The sequence below is a fragment of the Schistocerca gregaria genome, chromosome 1, assembly GCF_023897955.1.
Source record: "Schistocerca gregaria isolate iqSchGreg1 chromosome 1, iqSchGreg1.2, whole genome shotgun sequence".
In the NCBI taxonomy this organism is placed as follows: Eukaryota; Metazoa; Arthropoda; class Insecta; order Orthoptera; family Acrididae; genus Schistocerca; species Schistocerca gregaria.
The window spans coordinates 219,048,626-219,071,060 of record NC_064920.1 but is presented as its reverse complement, the minus strand read 5'-3'; the positions used below and the strand labels follow the sequence as shown (position 1 = coordinate 219,071,060).

At 44.3% G+C, this 22,435-nt stretch overlaps 1 protein-coding gene across 4 annotated transcripts in view; it reads right to left on the bottom strand.

Moving 5' to 3' along the window:
• The window catches only part of LOC126337707 (probable Rho GTPase-activating protein CG5521), a 275,478-nt gene that overhangs the window by 191,184 nt on the left and 61,859 nt on the right, over positions 1-22,435 (bottom strand). For all 4 annotated transcript variants that reach the window (XM_050001492.1, XM_050001493.1, XM_050001495.1 and 1 more), the window contains 5 exons: positions 4,992-5,081; positions 4,780-4,881; positions 4,374-4,534; positions 3,774-3,885; positions 666-788 (listed from right to left, as the gene is read on the bottom strand). In XM_050001492.1, coding sequence (XP_049857449.1) covers positions 666-788; positions 3,774-3,885; positions 4,374-4,534; positions 4,780-4,881; positions 4,992-5,081 — 588 coding nt within the window. The remainder of the gene's footprint in view (positions 1-665; positions 789-3,773; positions 3,886-4,373; positions 4,535-4,779; positions 4,882-4,991; positions 5,082-22,435) is intronic.

Sequence of the window (22,435 nt, the reverse complement as noted above, 5' to 3'; positions counted from 1 at the left end):
CTTACTCTAGTGCTGTCACAGGCTTATCCTACACCATCAGAGCCAAGGCCACCTGTGAAAGCAACCATCTCCTATACCAGCTCTGCTGCAATTTCTGCACACCATTTTATATGGGCATGACCACTACCCAGCTGCTCATGAGATGGAACAGCCACTGCCGAACTGTGGGCAAGGACAGAGGAGTTGACAACCCAGTGGCAGAATAGCTCGAGCACAAAATGCTCAACTTTGATGGCTGTTTCTTAATCCGTGCCATACGGATCCTCATAATCTGCGCCATCTGGATCCTTCCCTCCCCCCCCTACCAACTTTTCTTAATTATGCAGATGGGACTTATCCTTGCACTCCTGTAATCCTCATGGCCTCAGCCTCCCCTGAATCCACTGCATACACATCCTCTACCTAATAGTCTCCCTTTCCTCTGCCCTGTCAGATCTCCCAACCAATTCCTTCGTCATCATGTGCTGCACATATTCACCGGCTTCCTATCCCGAGCACCTGGTGTCCTCCATCCCACACACTCGATGTTTCCCTTCAAACCATTAGCTACCCTTCCCCAACTGATCTGTGTTATTCTGAAGCTAAGTGAAATGATAGTGGCTAGATATTGTCCATTAACAAACATCAGCTAGCCTAAATAGCCTAAAAATGAGTTGTTTACTTACTGCCCATTCACGAATGAGTTCTTCCCATTGTGTAAGGGATGACAAAACTGCTAAGAACTGGTCCCACAAATCAGCAGAGATAACCACATTTAAATTAGCTTTTATCCATGTCACTATTAGTGTCTGTAAATAAAAACTGCATATCAGAAGTTGTAACATGACAAACATATTTTAGAGCAATGCTGAAAGTTTCTTTTATTCACAATTCAACTATGAAATTTATCCATAACAAACAACTTTGAAATTACAATATTAATTTAAAGATGTTCTCAAGAACTAAATATAACTATTTCAGAATAAAATCAATTTTTATAATACAATATAACAAAGACACTGATTAGATACTAAACTACAAGAACTACTTGATGTAATATTAAGTTCTCTGTCAGTAAACTTTGAAAAATGTCTCCAAACATACATTAGGTTTGATCACAGCTGAAAAACTGAACATTAGAGAGCTGCTTCTGTATGCTGCATTTTCGTAAAATTTAGTACACTTCCCTTATAAATACAAGTACTATAGTTGGCAAAATGAAATTTCACATCAAAATGTTGATGTAGATGAAGCTGATAAAACTGTCATACTCGAATGAAATTTGAATTTCTATCACGAAAATGTGGAGCACTTCACATGGAAACAAATAATTTACTCAACAATATGGATAGAAGAGTACCACAACAAGAGGAAACTTACTATAAATAATTCTATGAGATAAAGCCACCCATAAAGTACCTGTCTGGATTAATAGTCACCTCCAAATTGGTGCCAAGGGTCAACAAAAACCCCTTAGTGCTGGAGCTTATTGCTCAGCATAATGTGATTGAATTTGGCAGCTGGTTCAGAACCTGTCTTTCAGAACTCTTCCGATGTGTGTGGAAGGATGGAGGGAGGGGGTAAAGGCTAAGGTGTGGGAGGGGGGGAGGGGTAAAGAGAGGTGAGTTGGATGGAACAGAGGGCTGTGTACGAAGGAGAGGGGTACTTTTTAATCAACAGCTTTATACAAAGTTCAGATCTTGGTTGGTTCCTTGAATAATTCGAACATTTTCAACTTGCTTTATTCTGAAGTAAGTTGTGACTTATGTCAATGAGCATTAACCATCTATTTGTAAAATCAAAAAGCTTTCAGAGGCTACACTTATGCCCACAGAAACACTTTAACATAACAACTCAATATAAAGACACCAACACATTATGTGAAACTGAAATATGAAATATTCTTTAAATGTAACCATAAATATAAAACACTTCAAAGAGATAGTCATCAGACATTACACTATATTTTCAGAAAAGGATTTAACTGTTGGACACCTCGGCCAGAACTGTGTATCTCTAAAAACAGTTCTGAAGCTATGTCCTAGTATTTTTTGGTAGCTTCCAAACCTTATGCATACACTAACCAACATAAGGCCCCCGAAGCTACCAAAACCAAAACTGAATGTTAAGTTGTACACTCGCCAATTATACAGCGGATCAGTAACACATTTACCCTTATCCACTGATGACTATACGGGCATAATGTTATACATGTCAGTAGTATGAAAGAAATGCTTAACTAAAAGATACATCTCACTGAAGAAAAGTTACAAACAATAGTATACATATGTACATCACATTCTAATTATTTTGAAATCTTAAATGTATATTAAAAACTTAATTTAAACTTTGTTGAAGACATCTTGAAAGAAATAAGTTTCCTGCACTGGCTATTTTTCCATTTCCATTTTATTTTTTGTTGTGTACTCCAATGTTACAGCTGTGTAGCCATTTTCAAATAAAAACCCATAAACTTCCAATTTTTGGGTTAAAGTCACAGAATTTCAAGGGCAATCCATGGCTGACTGGACTTGAAAGGTGTAGTCAAGATATTCAGTTCAGAACAAACAGTAACACACAGTGAAGCCATCTACCATTGTGAGAGAGCACAGTTCAGTGCTACAGCTCTCAAACCCACCAACCAAGGATTGCCCATGAAATTCTATGACTGTAACCCAAAACATGGGTAGATAAAGGGCTTTTGCTTGAAAATGTCTACACAGCCATGTCATCAAAGTACACAAAACAATAAATAAAATGGAAATGAACAGCCAATGCAGACAATTTTAAGAAGTTTATCACAGCTGTGGACATTGTTGCAACTAAACTGCTATAAGACATATTAGGTAAGCACAAAAGCACAAAAGATGTTAAAATCAAGTTCACGATAGTTACAATTGCGAAGTTCACAAACAATCACTTATAATAATACAAAAACTGAGATAAGTCAATGAAGCAAACACACCACACAATTCAATGTCTGTGGGGATGTGTCAGATGTAATTAAAATTTTAACAAAGTCTGCCACATGTAGGATTGCATATGCAAACTATGGTATGGGAAAAAAGTGTCCAGTTACTGGGAACTTCCTGCATGACTTCCACCCTGACTGACTGTCTGATATATCCATTGTTTCCAGATATTCCACAGGTAACACACACAGTATTAAATACCTTTTTAAGGACACTTGCGATAAAGCCTGTACATCTGGCTCATTTTACAATATATTGTAATCTACAACCAGAAGACATTTGTAGAAAATTTACACTTGCCACTAAAGTCAGTGTGTGCACAACAAAAACTGCTACACTTATTTTGTTATGTTTATTTAGTTGAGATATAGTGTTAATAGCAACAAAATAGCAACTGAGGAAAAAGACTGATAATACAGTATTAACAATAAATGAAACTTAGGAAATGGGACATTATGCAAGATCTAGGAAAAATGATTCCAAAACCATGATTCTTGAATGTACAGCCAATTGTGTGGTACACTATCCCCCCCCCCCCCTCCTCTCTCTCTCTCTCTCTCTCTCTCTCTCTCTCTCTCTCTCTCTCACACACACACACACACACACACACACACGGCACATTCTAAAAAAGGGGGGGGGGGGCAGTTTTTTCCCCATTCACTCTGATGCATCTATTTATGTGAAATGAAAATGATTAATAAAAATATTTGTCTTGTCTTTCATCAAGCTGAGAACAAGGTAATATTTGCATTTCATTTAAGTAAAGTGGTGATAAATTGAAATCTCGCTGTATATTACAAAATTATGCCTTTTCATAATCACCTGGAAAATTGCTGGGGCTAGCTTTCCTCCAAGGGTCTCTTCCTTATGTTTTGGGGGTGTTTTGCTTAAAATGAGTGATGTGATTTGCAGGAGAACCACCAATAACTGTTCCCTGAAATGTAGCAAATACAAAACATACAACACAGTTTTGCAAAGTAAAATGAACACAAAAATAAGAAATGATATTACAAAATTGCAAAACTTTTTTCACATTTTATGCAGTACAATACAGTGCAAACTGGTTTTGTGTTAACTCTAAAATTATATGCATCCCTTTCAACTGCTGAATAAAAATAACGATGATGATGATAATTATTATTTTTAAAGAGTGTAAAGCAGTCTGTAATCAATCGCTCCTTACACAGTCAATAAAGCTAAAACGTTAGTATAAAAAAAGAAACCGTAATGGCCTACTCCAGGGCCACTGATCTTGCTGCTGTGGCTAAAATCTGAGTATGTTACTTAAGTGACTCAATTTAAAGGAAGGCTGACCACACTACGTTAACATCAATGCATGATATGTTTAGAAGATTTCAGTAGTGTTGATGCTGTGAGAAGTTTGAAACCTGTAAGACAAAAGAGGCACAGCAACTAACTTACCAAGTACGAGCTTCCATACGGGTGTGCATCACCATGTACCGGTATATATTGAGGACACGCTTACATGTATCCACTTGTTCCTCCAAAAGGAGTGGATAATCAGGACTCAACTCCAACGTAAACACATTTGCTGCATGTGTAATGAATAATTGTAGCAAATTCTGCAAAAACAGTAAGCTGTTCATATATCACCATCTCATAAGCTTATTAAATAATTAAGCATAAAAATCAAAATACCACTCTTTATAGAAAGCTTAACATCTAACTTAAATGTAGATCTCAAGTAACATCAATGGAAGAAAAGCAATGCTTTTCTGGCATATGATAAAGCAAATAATGACAGAATAGTTTCTTTAAGCTGTAAACCTATTAATTACAAAGCATGTTTATAAAAATGGAAGCATACCTGTAAACCAGCCCGTACCAACAAATTCTCCTTGTGAATGGCTCCAAGGTATGAATCATTCCTTAGGCGAGTCACTCTGAACGATTCAGGACTTTCTGTGCTCTGTAGAAGAAGTTAAGAATATTTATCGTTTACAAACAATACCATTTTTAAGTAGAAACCAGAAACAAACAAGCAAAAACTGTATAAGTTTTGCCCATGGATTACAGTACCTCTAAGGAACTAAATTCATTGGATGGCGGTCCACTGTTTTTTACGTGGCTCTCAAGTGGCTCCAGCATAAAACAAGGGAGTTCTGGGACCTGCAAAATAAAAGAAATCCTTTTAACAAAATTAAAAGTGATTTTTCACATGATAAACACAGCCACTATCATAACAATGGTTTGTTACAGACTGCGGAACTTTATTGCTCTTTTCATACTGAAGTTAAAAAGATAAAGCTACCAAATCATAACAATTCTTAACAGATCTTTACAGTTGTTGAACTTTTCCCACAGCAAAACAGTAGCAAATGACAACTTACGTTGGCAAACTATTCTTATCCTGAATCCAGAATTCTTATCCTCCTCGAAAGGATGAAAGTACTAGTTGGAAACTTAATTGATAAACTGTTTTTACGCCTCCAACACAATTTTATTTTCATGTGTGTGTGTGTGTGTTTGAGGTTTACGGGCGCTAAACAGCGTGGTCATCAGCGCCCAAGCGCATAGAAACAGGAACACAGGCGGTGAAGGGACGAAGACGGACGCCGAACAAGGAGAACGGCTAAAAGACACAGGCCTGACGCAGTTCCAAATGCGCACATACAGAGGCAAAACAAGAGGAGAAGAAACACACTAAAAAAGGAAAGGAAACACAAGGAAAAGAGAACAGATACCGAAGGGAAAGAAGGAGGTAATCGTGACTGGCGGACCTCTTACCTAAAAACTGGGTGAGCCAGTCACCCAGCAGCACATTAAAACCTTCTCCCTAAAATCCGAGGCAACAGATTGGACAGGACACAAAACCGTAAAACCTTAAAGACAGTAGCTGCGTCGTCTTGCAAAATAGAGGGCAAATCCGGTGGCAAGGAAACCACCGCCCTCTGGTCAGAGAATAAAAGACAGTCAAGTAAAATGTGGCGGACAGTAATCTGGACGCCACAAGCACTGCAGATTGGGGGGTCCTCCCGCCGGAGTAAAAAACCATGCGTGAAGGGACTGTGTCCAATGCGGAGGCGAGTGAGGAGAACCTCATCCCGCCTGGATGACTGGTAGGACGTACGCCATGGTCGCGTAGTGGCCTTTACCAGACGCAGCTTATTGTCAGAAACTGCCAACCACTCCTCTTCCCATTGATGCATAACACGAAAACGCAAAAGGGAGGTTACAGCATGGAGGGGGACGGCACATTCAACAACGTGAGGGAGGGAACATGCATCTTTGGCAGCCACATCCGCCAGTTCGTTGCCCCTAATACCCACGTGCCCCGGCACCCAGCAGAAAGAAACCTCCTTCCCCTGCCGTTGCAGGTGGAGTAGGGCATCATGGATGTTCTGGACGACCGTATCCGCTGGGTACAAGTGTTGAATGGTCTGAAGGGCACTCAGGGAGTCAGAACAGATGAGGAACTTAAGACTGGGAACACATCTCATCTGCTCCAATGCCCGCAGTATTGCAAACAATTCGGCATCGAGGATGGTAAACACCGCAGGAAGCCGTAACTTGACGACTCGATCAGGGAAAACAACAGCACAACCAACAGTGTCCCCCTGTTTAGAGCCATCTGTGAATACAGGTACATGGTCCGGATGCTGGTTTAAAATATCGTAAAATAAGGAGGTAAAAACAAACGCCGGAGTGCAGTTCCTCCGGTTCTCCGACAAGTCTAAGAGGACGCTGGGCCTCTGGAGCAACCAGGGAGGCAGGCGAGTAAAACCTTGTCGTTGGGGGGCCACACGCTCCACACCAAGGGACTCAAGCAAATGCTTGGCGCGAATCCCAAATGGTTTTGTTGCCCTGGGACGACTGGAAAAGAGACGTTCCATAGGCGGTCGGGCAACGGTAGGGTACGCAGGGGAGGTAGGACAGGCAAGGAAATGACACACCCGTCGCACCATGAGGCGTTTCCGCCGGATGGCGAGCGGCGGTTCCCCTGCCTCAGCACACAGGCTGGGGATGGGACTGGTACGGAAGGCACCAGTGGCCAGCCTGATACCCTCATGGTGTACTGCGTCAAGGATCTTCAGATACGAAGGCCTTGCTGACCCATACACGGTGCAAGCATAGTCAAGACGCGATCGGACGAAAGCCCTATAAAACTGCAGCAGACGCGCCCGATCTGCTCCCCAGGACCGATGGCTCAGACACTTCAAAATATTCAGTGCCTTCAGGGCCCGCACCTTGAGGTCTTTAAGGTGAGGCAACCACGACAACTTGGAATCAAAAGTGAGGCCCAGGAACCTCACAGTGTCTCTAAAAGGAAGAACGGTGTCCCTCAGACGCAATTCAGGGGAGGTAAAAAGACGCCGAGAACGATTAAAATGAACACACACAGATTTGTCTGCAGAAAAGGTAAAACCCGTCTTTGCAGTCCATGCCTCTAAGCGCTTTATCGTAAGCTGTAACTGCCGACTAGCACTGACAAGACTGGAGGAAGAACAGAAAACAGCAAAATCGTCCACAAACAAGGAGCATTGGGCAGGACTCCGGATAGTGGACGTGATACTGTTAATAGCAACGGCAAAGAGGGTGACACTTAAAACGCTGCCCTGAGGAACACCATTCTCCTGCACGTACAAATCCGATAGCACATTACCAACCTGATACCGAAGGAGGCGGTGAGAAAGAAAGGACCGAATGAAGATGGGGAGACGGCCACGAAAGCCCCACTCATGGAGTTGATTGAGGATAAGGCGGCGCCAAGTAGTGTCATACGCCTTATTAATGTCAAAGAAGACCCCTAGACAATGCTGGTTACGTAGAAAGGCCTGCTGGATGGCGGCCTCAAGCAGGGTCAAGTTGTCTATAGTGGAACGACATCTCCGAAAGCCACACTGAGAGGGGCTAAGGAGCTGCCTGGTCTCGAGCAGCCAAACCAGGCGGCGGTTGACCATGCGTTCCAACGTCTTCCCAACACAGCTCGTCAAGGCAATACTCCGATAACTACTGGGATGCGTTCGGTCCTTCCCTGGTTTGAGGAGGGGAATCAAAATTGCCTCCCTCCACGAGTCAGGGTACGTGCCAGATAACCATATCATATCGAAACAGTTCAGGAGAACTTCCTTGGATGGCAGCGACAGGTGCCGCAGCATGCTGTACCGGATTTGATCATGACCAGGCGCAGTATCATGAGCCACAGACAGCGCAGAATCCAGTTCCCACATTGTGAAGGGGCAGTTATAGGGTTCAGAATTTAGAGACCGGAAGTCCAAATGACCCCTTTCGACGGCAGTGCGGTAGCGGCAGAAATCTGGATCACAGTTAATAGTGGCGGTAGATTCCGCAAAATGCATGGCCAGTGTCTGGGCAATGTCTCTCGGCGCCGTGAGGAGACATCCCTGATGCAGCAATGCCGTGACAGGTAGCTGGCTGAGTTTCCCGGAAATCCTCCTGATGGCTTCCCATACTTTCGTAGAACTAGTGGAGCGAGAGATGGAATTCAAGAACGATTGCCATGACCGTCGTTTGCTCTCTTTAATCACCCGCCGCGCTCTGGCCCTTGCCACTCGAAAGGCCGCAAGATTGTCAGCTGAGGGACGGCACTTGAAGCGGCGCAGTGCTGCACGGCGGGCGCGGATGGCTGAGTGGCACTCAGTGGTCCACCAAGGGACAGGACGCCTCTTGGGATGACCGGATGACCGTGGGATGGACAATTCAGCAGCATGAGAGATCACGGCTGCAACATGGTCTACCCATTCGTGGACGCTGGCACGGTGTTCCAAAACAGCCAGTTGGCTGAAAAGTGTCCAGTCAGCTCTGCAAAGGTGCCACCGGGGCGGCACTGGTAATGCCACAGCCTCATCCAGGAGGCGAATCCAGAGGGGGAAGTGGTCACTAGAATGGAGGTCAGCTGCAGCCTCCCACAGAGCAGAATCCGCGAGTGCTGGAGAGCAAAAGGAAAGGTCAATAGCCGATGACGACCCGGAAGCAGTACAGAAATGAGTGGGAGCACCAGAGTTGAGGAGGCACAGTTCTTCAGACATCATGACGCTTTCCAGAATGCGACCCCTGGGGCAAGTAGTCCGAGAGCCCCATAAGACATTATGAGCGTTGAAGTCCCCCAGAAGAAGAAACGGGCGAGGGAGTTGGCTAATAAGGTCCATGAGAGCCTCAGTGTCTATCGCATCCGGAGGTGGTAAATAAACAGAACAGACTGTGAGCCTCCGACCCACAAGAATGTCAACTGCAACTGCTTGCAAGTCGGTGACGAGAGGGAGCTCAGATGAGGGGTGCACATCACGGACAAAAACTGCAACACCACCCTTTGCCCTTTGCCCCGTCAGATCATCTTTTCGATATGCGGTATAGCCGCGTAAAGAAGGAGAATCAGTGGCCCGAAAATGTGTCTCTTGGAGACATAAGCACAAGGGGCACTCTCGTATGAGGAGTTGTAATTCGGCCACATGCGTCCTGAAACCATTCAGGTTCCACTGTAATATGGGAGCCAGTGATCAGGGTGGTTGAACTTTCACCCTGCCTCTGTGCTTTGGAGGAGAGACCGTACTGGCCGGAGATTTATTCCTGGGGCGAGAAGATCGCCCCCGGTCGACATCAATGTCCATAAGATCCGATGACGACCCACGGGAGATGTCAGACAGCACGATGGCATCATCATCGGACCGACGCTGACTAGTCTCCTCAGGTGGCAGAACCTTCATCTCCTGAGGCTTTGTCTTGGGGGGCTTGGAATGCAGAGCCTTGTCAACAGTTGAAGGTTGACTCGCCTGGGCAGAAGGCGCCATATGGGGGGAGGCTGGAAGTACCTCAATGTCAGCAACCACGGCCTTGTCCGATGTAGCGGGGAGAGCCGCAGATTGCAAAACAACCGCAGCAGCACAAGTGCACTGGCAAGCGCAGGTTTTAGTGCTAACACTAGCAACCTCCGTTTGTGTAGCAACAGTGGCCAGTTGTGCCGGTTTTTTGAGAGCGGAAGCGAAAGATGTGGAAAACACAGGAGGTTGCATGGCCTTAAAGATCTTCTTGGCCTCACCATAGGGGATGCGCTTAGATGTTTTAATCTCCTGTACCTTCCGCTCTTCGAGATAGATGGGGCAGATCCGGCTCCAGACAGGGTGACTCCCAGAGCAATTCACGCACTTCACAGGCGATGAACAATCGGCTCCGTCATGGGCAGGCTGACCACATTTACCACACGTGGCTATTCCATTGCACCCCAACGTAGTATGCCCAAAGCGCTGACATTTAAAACAGCGCATTGGGTTGGGGAAATATGGCCGTACGGACAAACGTAAGAAACCCGCTTTAACATGCTCCGGCAGTCTCGGGCAACTGAATGTGAGAATAAACGAGTCAGATTTGACGAGGTCCCCATTGACTCGTTTCATAATGTGCTGCACGTCAACAATTCCTTCGTCAGCCCACTCAGATTTTAGCACGTCTATGGGGATATCCACCAAGTCCCTACACGTCACAACACCCTTACTATAGTTCAAAGTGGAGTGGAGCTCGGTCTCGACAGCGTACTCTCCTAGACAATTTGCTTTCCGAAGGGCAGCGACTTGACGGGAACTAGAAGTTTCAACTAACAGAGTCCCATTGCGCAGTCGCTTTACAGATTTCAGTGTTCCTGCAATTCCCTCAAGACCCTTGTGGATGTAAAAGGGAGAAACCCTCTCAAAGCTACCCTCCTTCCTTTTAATAATCAAAAACACATTCGGATTATCAGCATGTGCTCCGTTACTACATTCTGTTAAATCTCTAGCAACACCAGGCGCTGGAGGACTCGCAGCGCGTAGCCGCTTTTTCGATTGGGTGTGGTTTCCTACCAGCGGCCCACCCAAGCCACTGGTAGGGGGAAATGTAGAGGTCGAAGGGTCCATTGTGGTCCCACGAGCAGCTAGGGAACTAAAAGTCCGCTCAGACAGAGCCCCGCGTGCCTGAGTAAGCCTTATACAACTGGGGTGCGGCAGGTGCCCCAGAGGTTGCCCGCTTGCGACTGTTCCACCCCAACAGCCATGCATCTTCTAGGCGCGGAGCACACCGAAAGATTGAGGGGTTTTTATAGAGGTTGGCCTTCCTCGCAATCCAGGCGGTCAAGCCAAGATTACCATTCCCCGCAGCACACAACATTTCACCGCTGCGCCGTACGGTGGTCGCTGAAGCATGTCCGGGGGTTACGGTGACAGGACACTGGCGGCGCAGACCAGTCCCCAGCTCAGGACCCCGGGGTCGCCAAGCCCGTACTCAGCAAGTGAATGCTGAGCCCCTGGGGGGTTTTATTTTCATATCTCTGTTCACAACTTAAATATATGTCAAATATGAACAGTGGTACAAATTTATATATAGACATTATTCTTCATAAGGTAAATGGAAAACCCAATGTTCCACAACAGAACTACATGGCAGCTTGCACCAGTAGAGTCATATATACTTACAAAGTATGCAATAAAACATTTGTTAAGCAAATATGAAAGTATTCTTAAATAGCAGCTCCACTGAAATTTAGGAAAAAAACTATCACTAATGTAATATGTACATTTGCTGTACTCCGAAATAGCATAGAATTGATTTATAAAACATCCAGGATTTTAATAAATAGATAAAAATATTAAAAACAACACTTCATGATGTTCTGCAAAAGTATATTTATCTGATCACAAACCAGCTTTCATATGACAACAAAAATAATCAATTATTGATAATATAATGTAAATGGATAGATAAAAAAATCTACTCACCAAGTGGCAGTAGAGGAAATCACACACAAAAGGATTTAACGTTTACAAGCTTTTGAGTGAGTGGCTCCTTCTTCTAGCTGAAGAGTTGAAGTGGAAGGAAGAGGGGTGAAAGAAAATGGCTGGAAAAGGTTTAGGGAGAGGGGTACAGTTCAGGAAAGTCACCCAGAACCCCGGGTCACGGGAGACTTACAGACCGGATGAGAAGGGAAGACAGACTATTGGGGACTGTGCTGGATGAGATTTGAAAACCTGAGAGCTCCAAGGTGGAAGACAGGGTAATATGCAAGACCTTGAAGCTCTCAGGTTTTCAAATCTCGTGCAGCGCAGTCCCCAACAATCAGTCTTTCCTTCTCACCTCGTCCAGTGAATCTGCCCTGACCCAGGGTTCTGGGTGACTTTCCCGAACTGTACCCCTCTCTCTAAACCTCTCCAGTCCTTTTCCTTCTCCCGTCTTCCTTCCCCTTCAACTTTTCTGTCAGAAGAAGAAGCCACTGACTCCGAAAGACTGTGTGGCGCTTATGAGGTCGGCACCAGCATCGATCTGATATCTTCTTTGAACTAAGCTAAGCATTATCTTTGAGCAGTTCCGCCACGTCAGTTCTTTGTGAGCTTTTGATGTGTTTAGGTGAATAAACAAACTACTGTTAAATTGGTGTTGTTTGGTGTAACCCACCTAAATATACAACTCACTGGTGACCCCAACATGTCATATTGACATTGTCGGCCCTCTCGCCCCCCTCTAATGATTTTTGTTATGTTCCCTCGTCTATCGACCGAACAACTCTCTGGGTCGAGGCCGTCCCCCTCCCCAATATTACAGCAGAAACTGTTGCTCGAGGTTTCGTTGAGTCATGGGTTCAGCATTTCAGATGCCCAGCTATTATCACGACTAACCAGGGCAGACAATTTGAGTCAGCCATGTTCAACGAGATTTGTAACATTTGCGGCATCCGGCGCATCCATACCACAGCATATCACCCGCAAAGTAACGGGCTAGTTGAGCGCTGGCACCGCACTTTCGAGCCAGCTCTTCGATGCCACGAGTCTCTATGGACGGAGGTTATTCCCCTTGTGCTACTCGGCATTCGTGCGATCTATAAGAAAGACCTCATAGGCACAATAGCCGAGTTCATATATGGCCAGGACATTGTTCTCCTTCACGAACTCGTGAGCCCTTCTGCTTCTCTCCCTCATTCTGATTTACCTTCCTTCGTGGACGCCACTTCATCAACCTCCACATCCCTCCGCCTGCCAGCCATTCCCGCCCTAAGGTTCACGTCCTGAAATCTCTGGACAATTGCAAGTACATCATGCTCCGCGATGACACTGTCCATGCTCCCCTCCAATATCCATATACCGGCCCGCGCTGAGTTCTCCGGTGCTCAGCCAATACCTATGACATCCAGATGAAAGATTCAGCTGTCACAGTCTCTCTCAACAGACTTAACCCTGCTCATGTCGAGCCTTCTTCTACCCCCCTTCAGGCCACAACCATGCCACTCACTGTCGAGTGACCACATGCTCCCCACGCCGAGCTTACCTACGATCATGCCCTCGCCGCCGGTCCCTTAGATCTCTACCCCGATGCTTGCCTTGCCCTGTCGAGGTTTCTCCCCCCCCCCCCCCCCCCCACACCCACCCCCCCACCTTGAATGTGCCCTCGCTTGAAGTGTTTGTGCCTGTCCCCCCGGACATAACCCACGACATCTCAATAATACTACGTGATTATACACTGTTCGCCGTATGTTTCCCTTCATCCAGTGCTCATGACACAACCTGCGCCATTCCCTGCCACCTGGTGAAATGTGTTCCCCTCTCGCCCGACGTCGACCTCGACATGCTTTGTGTGTTCACCACGCCCACCAGAGGAGACATCGTCATCATCGCTCAGTTCCACCTGCAAACCACTGGCCTACCTGCCGCCGCACGACCAGCATGCCCAGTACAACACCCGGCTCACTTCAATGATACTTCACGACATCTACCCACTCATCTCCCCGACGAAGCTGTCGAGCTGGCCGTGGTCCGGCTCCTGCGGACCATCCCTGCTAACGCCATAGTCCCCCCCCCCCCCCTCCCCCCGGGCCTTTCAAGAGTACTCCATACGCGGGGAGAGGGGGCGGGGCGGCTTTGTGGCACTGATGAGATTGACACCAGCATCGATCTGAGTATCGTCTTTGAACTAAGCTAAGCATTATCTTTGAGCAGTTCCGCCATATCAGTTCTCTGTGAGCCTTTGATGTGTTTATGTGAATAAATGAACTACTGTTAAATTTGTTTTGTTTGGTGTAACCCATCCAGATATACACCTCAACTGTAAACGTTAAATCCTTCAGAGAGAGAGAGAGAGAGAGAGAGAGAGAGAGAGAGAGAGAGAGAGAGAGAGAGAGAGTGTTTTCCCCTGCCACCACTTTGTGAGTAGATTTTTTATTTATCCAAACCAGTTTTCAGTTTCACAGGCCATCTTCATGTAACAACTGAGTGTCATAAACATGATGTCTGATGTACGCAGAAATTATTTGTACAGAAGATTCAAAGGATATGTAGGAAAACACTCATTTTGGTATCTTCTGTACAAATAACACTTGTGTATATCGTACATCAGGTGAATCTATTTCTGCGATATTCAGTTGTCACGTGAAGATGGCCCGGTAAGCTGAAAGTGACCAAAGAAACATAATTTTGCAGATCATGAACTGTTTTGGTTTTTAAGATTATTATCATGTTCTGCCAAGCACCAAGAGAAAATTCGGTTAATGTTAAATAAATAAAAATAAGAAATACTCCTATTCAGCTGACCCAAGGATTTTGTACCATACCATACTGTTGTGTAACACATATTAGTAAAAGACTTGCAAATTTTAGATTTTTGTAACTGGTGTTGACAGTATGGAACAAAGAGAACCATAAAAAGAGAAACGTTGTTGTCAAAGTACCTCCAAGTAGAACATGAATACAGGAGGATATTAAGTTTGACATGATGGGTGCTAACCGTGAAGCATGCCAATGCACTTGTCATCAACTGATGGGCAACCAGATCTACAATTTCCACTGTGGCACACAAAATCTTAAACACAAACTAGCACAATACTCCACCAATGGTGTCAAGTCAACAAAGCTGTTCACAATCAGGTTGTGTGTTAATGGAAACATGTAATCTATCATCAAATGTAGCACAACTTTCTTTCGACACAAGCTTGTAAAAGGAGAATACCATGTGGAGACCCAGCTTGTAAACTCCTTGTGACACACAAACAGGATTTTATGCCTTACAGGGAGATTAAACCTTTTAAATGATGTCTCTTTTGCTTTTAGCTGCAATTGTTTTATTGTGCTATTGAAACTTCGGCTTTCGTGCCATATTTCAGGCATAAAATTGAAAGTTATATATGATGATGTTATCTCTGCTCCTCATTGACTGCGTTTGACCTGCATGTAAATAACAATCATTGACTGGTGCAAATTAGTGAATTGTGTGTGTGTGTGTGTGTGTGTGTGTGTGTGTGTGTGTGTGTGTGTGTGTGTGTGAGCGCGCGCGCACATGGTCTAAGTCAGGGTGGTGGTCTCAACAGTACTCAGGTGTTGCACTATGGTGTGTGTGTGTGTGTGTGTGTGTGTGTGTGTGTGTGTGTGTGTGTGTGTGTCAGTCAAAGTGCAGTGATAGCATCAGCAACACAAGCAGTAACACTCAATTGTAATGAGAACTGTCTATACTACTATCAAAAGTGATACAGCCCAACAAAAACTTTATTTTTAAACAATTTCTGTACCACAGTATAACATCAAATCTTATGCTTGAAAAAGGCATAAAAGCCAAACTTGGAAGAGCAATAAAACAGATGCTGCTAAAAGGGAACACTTCATTAAAATAAATAAATAAATAAATTTACAAACTCAGCAGTCACATCTAATGTGGCACGTGATTCATAGGAGGACTGTCTAGCAATGGAAAGCTCAACATGGAATAACAGCAATATGGAAAGGATAGATTACTACTCACCACACAGATGTGGAGCTGAGTTGCAGACAGGCACAATGAAAAAGAATGCAAAACTATTAAAGCTTTCAAAAGAAATGCTCCTCCTCCAATAGACAACACATATGTATTCACACAAGTACAATATGTACACACACACACACACACACAAGCATAACTTGTACACACATGACCATGTGTCCAACAGCACTGGCACTGGTGGAGCAGAAATCTGCTGGGATGTCCAAAAACTTAATATTTTAGCAGTCTTTTTCTTGTGCCTATCTGCAACTCATAATAGGGCTGGAAACAAGTAAACTGCAAAAGTGTGTTTTTGATAACGAAGAAAGAAAAATGAAGCCTCAAAATTTCACCTGTTTTGCATTCGTAAAGCCCTATGAGGAACACAGAAACACTAAAATCAGTAAAGAGACTCGGAAAAATGGGATTCTAACAGAGAGGGACCTCTGCAATAGAACAGGTAACACTTCTGTTGAATGCAAACTCTTTGTCACTGTACAGTTCTGACAGAGCAACACATACTCCTTAACTATATGAAAGGGGTTGTCTCATGCAATGACAATCCATACGGAATCTAGCAAGCTTAAGAAAAAAAACAGGCAAGGTATCATGGGTGCCTGAAATTTCATAAAGAGAGTTAACAAAAGCTCCATAATGTGGCAGTAGACATATAGACATTTAACAAACCAAGCAACAATAGTTCAATCAAGTAATGTTCAACAAGCTTATGATACCGTCTTCTATTCCAGTCCTTCGAAATGCTTCAAGCGCCAGCAATTCAAGCACACCACAGCAGTACATACACGTACATGTATGTAAATTTACATACATGTGGTATTGTTGTAAAGCTGTGTGCTAAAGATATGAAACTTTTTGATGCTGCTTCTGGTGAGGTTTTCAAAGAACTTGGCCAAGAATTAATTCATCTAGGTGCAACAATACTATGAAAAGGAAAGTTGCTACTCACCATACTGAGTCGCAGATAGGCACAACAAAAAGACTGTCACAAATAAAGCTTTCGGGCAGTAAGGCCTTCGTCAGCAATAGGTCACACACACACACACACACACACACACACACACACACACACACACGTCTGCAGTTTCAGGCAACTGAAACCGCACTGCAAGCAGCAGCACCGGTGCATGATGGGAGTGGTGACTGGATAGGGGTAAGGAGGAGGCTAAGGTGGGGAGGGGGAGGGATAGTATTGTAGGGGTGGCAGACAGTGAAGTGCTGCATTTTAGAGGAGGGCAGGGCACTGCTGGGGGAGGGGGGAAATAGCGGAAAAAGAGAGAAGTAAAAAGACAGGGTGTGATGGTGGAATGATCGCTGCGTAGTGCTGCAATGGGAACAGGAAAGGGGCTGGATGGGTGAGGACAGTGACTAACAAGGGTTGAGGCCACAAGGGTTACGGGAATGTAGGATGTATGATAGTGGGCGGTGGGATCTTGGGAAATGGTGGGAGACTGGAAAGGTAAGGCACAGGAGTTTTTGTACAAGGTTGGGAGGATAATTATAGTCTGTGAAGGCTTCAGTGGGATCCTGGGTATATCACTCATCACTCTAAGGAAGGAACTTCTCAGTATGGAATGGGTGACAGCTGTCAAAGTGGAGGTATTGCTGATGGTTAGTAGGTCTTATACGGACGAGGTACTGATATAGCCATCTTTGAGATGGAGGTCAACATCTAGGAAGGTGGCTTATTGAGTTGAGTAGCAACAGGTGAAGCAAATGGAGGAGAAGTTGTTGAGATTCTGGAGGAATGTGGATAGGGTGTCCTCAGCCTCGATCCAGATTCCAAAGATGTCATCAATGAATCTGAACCATGTGAGGGGTTTAGGATTCTGTGTTTTTAGGAAGGATTCCTCTAGATGGCCCATGAATAGGTCGGCATAGCATGGCGCCATGCAGGCACCCGTAGCCATACCCCAGATCTGTTTGTAGGTAATGCCTTCAAAGGAGAAGTAATTGTGGGTGAGGATACAGTTGTTGGTTTGGAATCCGACAGGCGTCAGGAAAGGTAATGTTCAATAGCGGGAAGGCCATGGGCATTAGGAATATTAGTGTAAAGGGAGATGGCAGCAATAGTGACGAGCAGGGCACAGTGTGGTAAAGGGACAGAAACTGTGGAGACTGGGTGGAGGAAACGATTGGTATCTTTTATATAGGCGGGTAGGTTCCGGGCAGTAGGTTGAAGAGGTTGGTCTATGACAGTGGAAATTCTCTCAGTGGCAGCACAGTAACTGGCCACAATGAGTTGCCATGGGTGGTTTGGGTTATGAAGTTTAGGAAGCATGTAGAAGATAGAAGGTAGGAGTGCAGGGAGTGGTAGGGGTGAGCAGAGAGGTGGGCTCCATGGAGATATTTGGGACAGGCCTAAGGATTTGAGCAGTGACTGGAGATCCTGCAGGGTTTCTGGAATGGGGTCACTGTGACAAGATTTGTAGGTCGAAGTATCTGAGAGCTGGTGGAGTCCTTCTGCCAGGTGATCCTTGCGATTCAAAACAACAGTGATGGAGTCTTTGTCCACAGGTAGTAATCACTTTTTAGATGGTTCCTTCTGCAGATGTAAGGTTAGTTTGCATGTTGAGGAATTTGAGGAATGATGCAAGGTTCAAGGTTAAGAAATTCTGGAAAATTACAAGGGGGTGATTTGGGGGGCAGTGAGGGTGTATCACAGTTGGACGGAGGAGTGAACTGAGTTGGGCAGGGTTCAATATTGGACTTTGGTTGAGTCTGATTGGTAGGGTTGGTGGCAAAAAAGTGATTCCACTGTAGGAACCAGGAGAGGGAGAGAAAGTCTTTAACGAGTCCTGCATTATTGAATTTGGGAGTGGGGCAAAAGGTGAGGCCTTTTGAAAGGACTGATATTTCTGTGGGGCTAAGGCTTCTGGAGGAAAAGTTTATGACAGTGTTATGGGTCTGTTGAGGTTCTGGATTCTGTGTGGTGGTGGGAGTGAGTTTTGGAGGGTGGGGTAAGTGTAGTAGGTCTGTGGGACAGGGTTTTTCAGCTAAGAGGTGGCACAGGAGAGGTTTGGAGGTTGTTGTACTGGTGGAGGGCAGTGGTACTCCAAGGCAGGAATAGGTCTAGAGCAGGGCGAACAACTTTCTGAGGTGGTGTTGTGTGTGTTGTTCAAGTTCCCGCAGGGCAATAGTTTCAATGTGTGTTATGGGTTCCAGGAATTTGGGATCGATTAGCAGGAGAATTTTGCAAATGGTGAGAAAGTACTGCAAGGAGATTTGGGCTTGGTTGATATGGTTTTGCAGGGCAATGTTGGTGAGGGCTAAGGATTTGCGGATCTGAACAAGTGGAGGTCAAATTTGAAAGGAGGGGTGGCAGCCAGAGATGGGTAATTTGATGGTAAGGCCATTTAGGGGGATTCCATGCACCAAGAAACAATGCAGCAACAGCATGTGGGACTGGGATCTGGCTAGGGACAAGGAAACTTTTCTGTATTGACACAGATGGAAGGAGCAAGGATCCATGGTGGTGGAAAAAATGCGAAAAATTACATAAATAATGAAGAATTATGACCAAAAAAATTTCACGAGATACACTCAAATGTGTGTGAAAATTTATGAAAAGGGTGAAATGAAAGCAAAAGGGGGGGGGGGGGGGGGCAATATGAAATCTGAAGGAGTCTATGATAGTGAAAGGTGAAAACACTAAAACTGGTATGAAGTCACAAGGATCAAAGTAAAGAATAAATAATTATAAATATATATTACTGTGGGAGAGGTCTGAGTGTGGATAAATGTGAAGAAGGGGGGACAGGAGATGTGACCAGATGAGGTGGAATTAGTGGTTGCGAACTGGAATAGAACGGAGAGTGAGGGGTCGGGAGGGATTCATAGGAGGAGATACAAGATCATGTGGCACCAGAAAGGTGTGGGAAATAAGACATGAAAATACAGGAGAGCGACGCCGGGACAGTGATCAATTTGAAAGTATAGGATTAATTATATCGGTGGGAGTAATGTGGGATATTGGATGCTGCACCAACAATCAGTATCATATTGTAGCCATGTGTTGTGCTTGCCAAGACGGCTGGTACAGTGTGGCTCATCAGTAACTGTGCAGTGTGACTTGTATCACAAAGGTGACAAGAGAAACACAAGGAAGTAGAGAAAGGACGGACGTTGAGTATAGCGATGCATAAGAAAATACAACAAAGGAAAACAGAACTGGGTTCGGATCGAAGAAAAGTCATCAGGCAAAAATCAAACGATGAAAAATCCAGAATAGAATGTAACACTATTATGAAAAGGAAAAAATGCTACTCACCATATAGCAGAGATGCTGAGTCACAGATAGGCACAACAAAAAGACTATCACAAATAAAGCTTTCAGCCAGTAAGGCCTTCGTCAACAATAGATGACACAAACACACACACACACACACACACACACACACACACACGCATGCGTAACTCACACAGATGACTGCAGTCTCAGGCAACGGAAACCACACTGTGAGCAGCAACACCAGTGTATGATGGGAGTGGTGACTGGGTGGGGGAAGGAGGCGGCTGGGGTGGGCCCTCCTCTAACCTGTAGCATTTCACTGTCTGCCACCCCTACCATACTATCCCACCCCCTCCCCACCCCAGCCTCCGCCTTACCCAACGAGTCACAACTCCCATCTTGCACTGGTGCTACAGCTCACAGTGCGGTTTCAGGTGCCTCAGACTGCAGTCGTGTATGTGTGTGTGTGTGTGTGTGTGTGTGTGTGTGTAGCCTGTTGCTGACCATGGCCTTACTGGTTGAAAGCTTTATTTGTGACAGTCTTTTTGTTGTGCCTATCTGTGACTCAGAATTTCCACTATATGGTGAGTAGCAACGTTCCTTTTCATAATATTGTTGTTCCATTCTGGATTTTCCATTGTTTCATCCAGGTGCACATTACTGAGGAGTCAGTGTTTCAGATGACAAGTTACATCTCTCTGCTACACAAATCACAAAAGGCTTCCTTGTGCTGCTCATTGTACAACAGCACTCCACCCAGGTACACTTTCAATGAAGGTAGCTTCCTGTTAAATGATGCCATAACATCACAGCAGCAATAAACAGACACACACACACACACACACACACAATAATGAAGTTGCAGCTTAACTGAAAGAAAAGAATTCTTCTTACAGATCACAAGGATATGACAACAAACTTGCATGAGGAACTGTACATTTCCTGAAACCATTTAAAGATGGCACAGATGAAACAGAAGACAAAAAGAACCTGCAATCCAGTTAGTTGTTCTTTAGTTTCATAGATAAAAACAAATCTGCAGTATCACAGACAACAACTGTAAGGGGGTTTAATTACTGCAGCTACAAGCACTGTTTCATTATGATACAAGTAAAGGATAGGATAGGTTTGTAATTTACGAGCATAACTGGTGTATACTAGAGGTTATGCATTTCTTAACAGCAGGTACAAGGGATAAAAAATCAGACCTTGACTTTTCTACAAGAGAAGGTTGTAATTACTTCTACACACAAAATTGCTGCTTTCGTTTGGCCGTCATTCTGGTATCTCAATATGTTTGACAAATGAAAATCAGGAAATTCCCAGCAGTATATGACAACGTACAACATGCAGTCGTTAATGTAATCATTTTTGAATACTTAGTGCAATGCGTCTTATAGCAGAATGGAAGCATTATAATTCGCATAATATTTCATCAATATAAAACACATTTTTTTCTAGCACGCTGTCATGATTTCCACATCAGTTCTGCTTTACTCCTCTTTCTTTTGTTTATTAAATAGAACCTTCAAGTGCAGTGTCCTAACAATCCAGAGAGAGAGAGAGAGAGAGAGAGAGAGAGAGAGAGAGAGAGAGAGACTATTCAAGAAGTAGAAGAATTACAACTCTGTCACAGCAGATGAATTGCATGTGTATATTTTAATGCACCTTGACAATGATGGCATCTTAATATGGTGGAGTAGATATGAAAAGGATCAATCAGGCTCAGCTACAGATGCAAGAGATATATTATGTATCCCAGTAACAAGTGCAACTAGCAAATGGTGCTTTTGTACAACTGGTATGTTATTAACAAATCACTGGAACCAATTAAATTCAGAAAGTGCCAGTAATCTGATGCTGATCAAAAGTATCTGTAAATTTTCTTCTCTTTCAGACAAGTGAAAGTGTGACAAGTTACAGCTGTAAATACATAATGTTCTTGGTACATTTTGTTTACAAAAACAATTGTCTCCCACATTTTAGGCATAGTACTTATTAAATAGGTACATAGCTTCCTATTAATGACAGACAGAATAAATCTTCTGTTTGGAAATGAGTTATCTTTTCCTGTGATTGTACTGAAATATCAGTCTATTTTCCATGTTCTGTATGAAGTTAAAGGAAAGGACAGAGAGAGAGAGAGAGAGAGAGAGAGAGAGAGAGAGAGAGAGAGAGAAGAAATAAATAAATAAGAGGGGGAGAGAACATCCATCTATGGAACATGTACATGACCGAGTCATACGGGGCCAGATAGACGTGGCCCAGGCACCAATAAAGTAGCTGAGCCATAAAGGGTCAACACAGAGCCCTGCAGCACTCTATATCTCATGTATATGTCTGCTATCACTGGATGCTATGGCCATAATTCTGGCCGCAGCTGTTGGAGATAGCTGTCATGTTTGCATGATGGCAATGTGCCACTCAGTACTATAGTAAGAACACAAAAGTGCAATATTTTGTCAAGCCAACAGGGAACATGTACAATAATATTGATCAAGCCTTCCCCAAA